The sequence below is a fragment of the Condylura cristata genome, unplaced genomic scaffold, assembly GCF_000260355.1.
Source record: "Condylura cristata isolate star-nosed mole 26May11 unplaced genomic scaffold, ConCri1.0 scaffold00039, whole genome shotgun sequence".
NCBI lineage: Eukaryota > Metazoa > Chordata > Mammalia > Eulipotyphla > Talpidae > Condylura > Condylura cristata.
In genome coordinates this window covers 4,887,673-4,893,760 of record NW_004567140.1, presented here as the reverse complement: position 1 = coordinate 4,893,760, position 6,088 = coordinate 4,887,673, and the positions used below count along the sequence as shown (strand labels likewise).

At 56.0% G+C, this 6,088-nt stretch overlaps 1 protein-coding gene across 1 annotated transcript in view; it reads left to right on the top strand.

Moving 5' to 3' along the window:
• The first annotated feature begins 401 nt into the window (after positions 1-401).
• LOC101630778 (zinc finger protein 39-like) overlaps positions 402-6,088 on the top strand; it is an 11,253-nt gene continuing 5,566 nt past the window's right edge. Inside the window, exon 1 of the mRNA XM_012733177.1 lies at positions 402-476. Coding sequence (XP_012588631.1) covers positions 467-476 — 10 coding nt within the window. The 5' untranslated portion in view covers positions 402-466. The remainder of the gene's footprint in view (positions 477-6,088) is intronic.

Sequence of the window (6,088 nt, the reverse complement as noted above, 5' to 3'; positions counted from 1 at the left end):
CCCCCAGGGAGGGCCCTTGACTCCTGTCTGTTGGAATGTGGCCCTGTGAAATAGAGACCAGGATCCTCTCTGGTGGCGCAACAGGTTTAAGTGCAGCATTAAGAAGCTGGCCACAGCCACCGCAGCGCGAGTTCCATCCCAGGCCCCTGGGGGTGACCGACACGGCGCGGCAGACCTTTCCCGTCTCCCCGCTGCTCCCCTCAGCCGTGGACTTCATCAGTCGGCCTGTTCTGCTCCCCGTTCTCTCTGGTGAATCCTCTCACCCTCTGCACCTCAGGCCTGCACCCCAGCTCTGTGTGCATAAATAAATAAGTCTTTAAATAAGTAAACAAATGAATAAATGCTTCCTTAGCAGCACACCATCTGTCTCTCCCGGCAAACCATGAATTTCTCTCACACAGGGGACTTTGTACTCGCTGGGTCCTTTCGGGCGCATAGTAGGACCGGCAGTGATGTTGAGCAGTGGATGCAAACTGGTGAGTAAGTCCACCCTGGTGGCCACAGAATCCATCTCCTTTTAGTTTTGTTTTGTTTTGTTTTTAAGATTTATTCATTGATGCAGACAAGAGGTGTGGGGGTACAGGCCAGAGGTGTGGGGGTGAGAGGATTCACCGAGACAGAGTGGGGAACGGAACAGGCAGATGTATTGAGACACACTGCTGAGGGGAGCAGCAGGGAGACAGGAGGTCTGCCGCGCCCTGTGGGTCACTCCCTGGCCGGGGATCGAACTCAGGCCGCAGTGGCTGCTGATGGCCTCATCATGCTGAGACTTTAACCCCTTGGGTAACCAGGGAGAGCCGTAAAAGATTTTTTTAATGCAATTGAGGTCATTTTTGGAGATGTTGGGCTTGGAATGTGGAGTCCTTGGGTTCACTCTGGGAAAGGTTTCCCCAGAGCTCCCCTTTCACCAGCACTGGCGAGATCCCAGGTGAGTTTCTCCACAGCACAGAGACAGTTATATCCAAAAGGGTAGATTTATTATAAAAGGAAGAAATAAAAGGCACTTGCCCAGACACCAGCGGGCAGGAAGCGCCCCCACGAAAGGCACAGGGTGGCTGGGGCTGCGAGGTCACAGGCGGGCAGCCCTGAGGAGAGCGGCCTCCGCTGAGGGCGGTCAGTGCAGGGAAGCCGCAGATCACGGGCAGGCAGGAGGCTGCTGACCCGCGGAGGGAGAGAGGGGGTGGACGGAGCCTCGGCACAGGCAGGCAGAGGAAGGCTGCCCCCGGTAAATTGCATGGTATCGCCTCCTTCCTAGGAGGGGCTCATTCCTCTGGAGAGTGGTCTGTGTTTGTCGAATACCTGTAGAATTGGAGAGGGACCAGAGATCCCACAGTGGCCCTCGATCTTCGCCTCACCTCCAGGCTGCAACCATGACACCCTAACAGAGCCTCATTCACCAAACAAGTGTGGCTTAGCTTTGCCTGTGGTCTGTGGTTTGCTCTGATTTAGTGAGGAGAACTAAGGGTCTGAGGTTGGACTGTAACAGGGGTCTCCAGGAAGAGAGGAGGGTCCAGGTTCCCTGCCCCACCCAAGGGAGGGTGGAGCTGAGCAGGGAGGAGAAGCTGGAGAGGAGACTGAGGAGGAAGTAAGAGAATGGAGAGTCAGAAGGTAAAGTGAGGGGACTGCATGGCGCAGAGACACGTGGAGAAGCGGCTCTGGCTTCTTGGCCCTGGACTGGGTGACATGGACGTGGGTGAGACCCGTGGGGAGGTGACTGTGGCAGTGTTTATCTTGATGTTGATGTTGCTCTTTTCCTCCCAGACTCGTCTGGCCATTGCTGACCCCTTTCCATGGGTCCCAGCCAGAAGGTGCTTTAGGCTTGTGTCGGGCTTTCAGGCCTTGCTTGGGCCTGTCCCTGTTGGGTGGACATCTACCCAGAGGGCGCGGGTAACTTTGGGTGTTCGATTTGGAAACTATATTCTCTGTCTTTTCTGTATTGCACACTCATTGCATTAAAGTTCCTTTCCCTGAACTTGTTTTGATGAGGCGGATGGTAAAACCTATTTAGAACAGGCAGGTTTGGGGGTTCGGTGGTACCCCTCTCTCCCTACCCTGGAACACTGTGATGGAAGGAATTTTGGTCACCCGTAGCTGAGTCAAAAGGACCATGGCTGCCTCTTTCTTTAGAAAGGAGGATGGAGAGAGCGCCTGGGCTCACTCTGCTCCTCATTCCCACAGCTTTTATGAGCAGAAAGAAGAAAGTTACAAAGCAAGATCCAGGATGCGCAGAACCAGAGAACAATGACTCTTGTTCTTATTGTGAGTGTTCGGCATGCTCTGTGCCTTCATGGCCAGGACAGGCTGAATGTTTCTTTCCTAATCTAGTTGTTCCCAGCCCTAGTTGGCTGATACCAGAAAGAACACCCTGATCCCTACAGGGCCATTCTCCCCACGAAGGCTGCTCAGTCTTTTAACCGTGACCCGTCTTCCAGCCACGAACTTGGGGTTTTCCTTGTCCCCATGCTGCATGCTTTTAGGGGCCCCCAACAACTTTAATACAAGGACTGTACAATCCAAAAAAAGATGAAGAATATAGTTTGCAAATCAGTCGCCCACATTACCCTTCCCCTGGTGGGTAAATGTTCGTCGAAACAGGGTGGTCTGGAAACAGGGCTACAGACACCCAAAAACCTGCCTCTCAGGTCAGCTCTTCCTGCCCGCTTCTGTCTATGCAAGAGTCTTTGGCTCTTCTGTGCTTTTCGTAAAGTCCAGGCACCAGCCAAGCACAGGCACAGGGAAGGAGCAGTCGCCCCAAGCAGAAGCAGATACTCGGGAGTGATAGTCGCATAACTTGTTTGTCACCACCGGCTAATGCAAGCCCTGCCCAGGCAGAAAAATAAGTTCAGTTCCAGTTCCTTGTCAACGTTTTCCACCCGGCCTTCCCTGGTGGCACAAGGGGTTAAAGCTGGCCTCAGCCACTTTACCATGAATTTGATCCCCAGCCAAGGAGAGACCCACAGGGCACAGCAGACCTCTCCTCTCTCCCCGCTGCTCCCCTCAGCAGTGTGTTTCAGTCAGTTCTGCTCCCCACTCTGTCTCTGGTGAATCCTCTCACTGCCCCTGAACCTCTGGCCTGTACCCCAGTTTTGTACACGCATAAATAAATAAATTTTAAAAAATAATTTTCCCCACCCAGCCAATTCTCCCCCTTCCTAGGCCTATAAAGACCCGGCCTGCCCTTCCCTCAGCGCGACTTCTCTAGCCTCACCTCTCTCTGGGGTCAGTGAAACGCACCCCGGAGCGCAGAAATACATGTACTTTTGATTTTACTGGCCTCACTATCTCTCCAGATCCTCCCTACTGTGTTGAACCTTTCACTTTTCCCTAATAAACCTACTCTTTAAATAGAAACAACTCTGGTTCGTGGAAAAACTCACCTGGGAAACTTACCAGTGCTGGTGAAAATGGAGCTCTGGTAAAACCTTTTGCAAAGTGAACCCAAGGACCCCGCTCTCCCAACCCAAAGACTGCAAAAAAGCGACATGGTGACCAGGCTGGAGCTTGCCTGCACTGACCTCCCTCAGCAGGAACAGCTCTTGTTCCAGGGCTGTGAACCCGCCACCGCATGTCCGTCTCCTAGCAAATCTTCCCCTTTTCGCACAGCTTTCTATCCACTTGTGTCTGTGCAAGAGTGTTTCCTTCTCTGACTTTTCATGATAAACCCTCTCTGGATGTAATAAATATCTCTGTGTTGTGAGGAAGCTCGCCAGTGCCCTGAAATGAGGGCTCGGCTGAAACTTTTCCTAGGGTAAACCCAAAGACCCCACTTTCTGACCCATATCCCAAGTAAAGACTTCAAGAGGATCACCAGAGACACAATGGGGGGCAGAAACAGGGGATCCACTGAATACACTGTTGAGGGTATAACAGGGGTCCCCAGGAGAAGGGGAGGTTCCAGGTTCCCTGCCCCACCCAGAAGTAGGGTGGAGCTGAGCAGAGAAAAAGGAGAGAAGAGAAGGAATCTGAGGAGAGGAGGAAGGAAGCAGGATGGAGAGCCAGAAGGAGCCGAGGAAGCCACAGGGAGCAGCGAGCATGTGATGAGGAAACCGGGCTTGTTTCTGGCCCTGGACTGGCTAAGGCAGATGTGGGTGAGAGGCCTGTGGGGAAGTGACTGTGGCAGCGTTTATCTTGATTTTGATGTTGCTCTTTTCCTCCCAGATTCGTCTGGCCATTGCTGACCCTTTTCCATGGGTCCCACCAGAAGGTGCTTTAGTCTAGTGGCAGCTTTCAGGCCTTGCTCTGGGCCAGTCCCTTTTGGGTGGACTTTTGCCCACGAAGGGATGGGTCACTTCAGGTGTTTGATTTAGAGGTTATATTCTTTGTGTTCCGTATTGTATATTCACTGTATTAAAGTCCCTTTGCATTAAAGTTGTATGTGTTTGTCTTGACGCGGCGGATGGCAGAACCTACTTAGAGCAGGCAGGTTGGGGGCTTCAGGGGTGCCCCTCTCTCCCTGTCCTGTAACAAAGGGGGAAGTGAGGAGACAGGTAGGGTCTGCTGCGCCCTGTGGGGGTCCCCTTGAACTCAGGCCCTGGCAGTGAAAGCTCTGAGACAACCCCTGGGGCTCCAGGGAAGCCCCTTAGGTCCTAATTCCAAAGGACACATTTATTAGGAAAAGGAAAGGGGAAGACGGGCTCAGATACTAACAGGAGGAAAGAGCAGCTGAGGCTGTTTTGAAGGAGAAAACTGGGTGAAAAGAAACGCCCCCAGGTCTGGCAGAGGAATGACGCAGGGTGGAGGGGACAGAAGGGCCCTTAGGCACCAAATGGAGAGCAAGGCAGGGCGCCCCCCGGTGTGAGGTTGGGAATGCCCAGAGCGGAGTGGGGGGGGAAATACCATGGGAGTGGTGAGGAACTACTTCGTGAGGTATCTGGGGCCACTGCCAGATGATCCTGAGCGTGCTTTTGAATGCAAACCCTTTGCCTTTGGAACGGCTTGCAGAGATTCTAGGTTAACAGTTTTTCCGGAGAGGTGAATGGCGTGGGCCTGGTGGGCGTGGCCGTGGGCGTGGCCGCCGGGAGCTCGCCCCGCCCACCCGCGCAGGCGCGCTACCCCGCTCGCGCTTCCCACCGCGCTGCGGGGTCCAGCCTCGCGCTCTGCGCCGCGCCGGGTCCCTGGGACTCGGGGAGCAGTACCGGCCACTCTGAGCCCCGTTTCTCAGGACCCAGCGGGGAGGCTCCATCTGCCCTCGGATCTGGGAGCCTGTGGGCGGGGAAAGGACAAGGTGAGCCCAGTGAGGGGAAAGTGGCTCACTGGGGAGGACAAGATGTGAAAACTGGGGGGCCTTTGGAAGTTCATTGTGGGGCCTGGAGGAACCAGGGGCTCGGGGTCACTCCTGCGCGTGCCCCGCGGTGTCCCCGTCCACTGACTGACGAGCGCGCCTGCCCGGGTTTGCTCCCGGCTCCCGTCACCTCCATGGCGCCCGCGGCGCGGGGTCTCGGGGCGTCTGTCCTGTTCCGCCGTCGGTGTGTGTCACCCCTGTAGGCGGACGATCAGTTTTGGGGAGGCGGTGTGGGCTTTCCTGGGGTCGGCATCCCCCGCCCAGGTCCCGCGGGCAGGAGCGCAAAGGCAGGTGCAGACCCCAGACTGGGCTGCTGCCCCTGCTCCCTCCAGGGCGCCTGCCCAGGGGGCGCCCGTCTCCCCGCCCCGCTGTGGCCCCGGGGGTGGACACGGAAGGGTTAACACGGGGCGCCGCCTCGGGGTCTCGGCGGACTTCTCACAAAGGAGGTTAAGTCCCCTGGGCTTCCTCCGGCCCCAGCCGGGTTGGGGGTGGGGGGCAAGTTAGGATGGAGGTTCCCTCCCGCCCAGAACCTTGGCACCCTAATGCCCGGGGCTCACTCTCACTTTCCCTGTCCTTATTGTTAGAAAGAGGAGGCCGCGGGTATGACTCCAGCGGGCTTCACTGGACGGGGTGAGGGACGACTCCCCTTCAGGCGGACGGTCTGGGAAATGGGGAGTGTGGGTCTGTAAAGGGTCAGGCACAGAAGGGATTTTTTGCCGGTGCCAACAGAAGGGGGCTCTTCTGCCGCAGGGGGTGCGCTGGAATTCAGAGCGGGGCGCAGGGGTGTCCACTGCCCGAGGCTTCCGC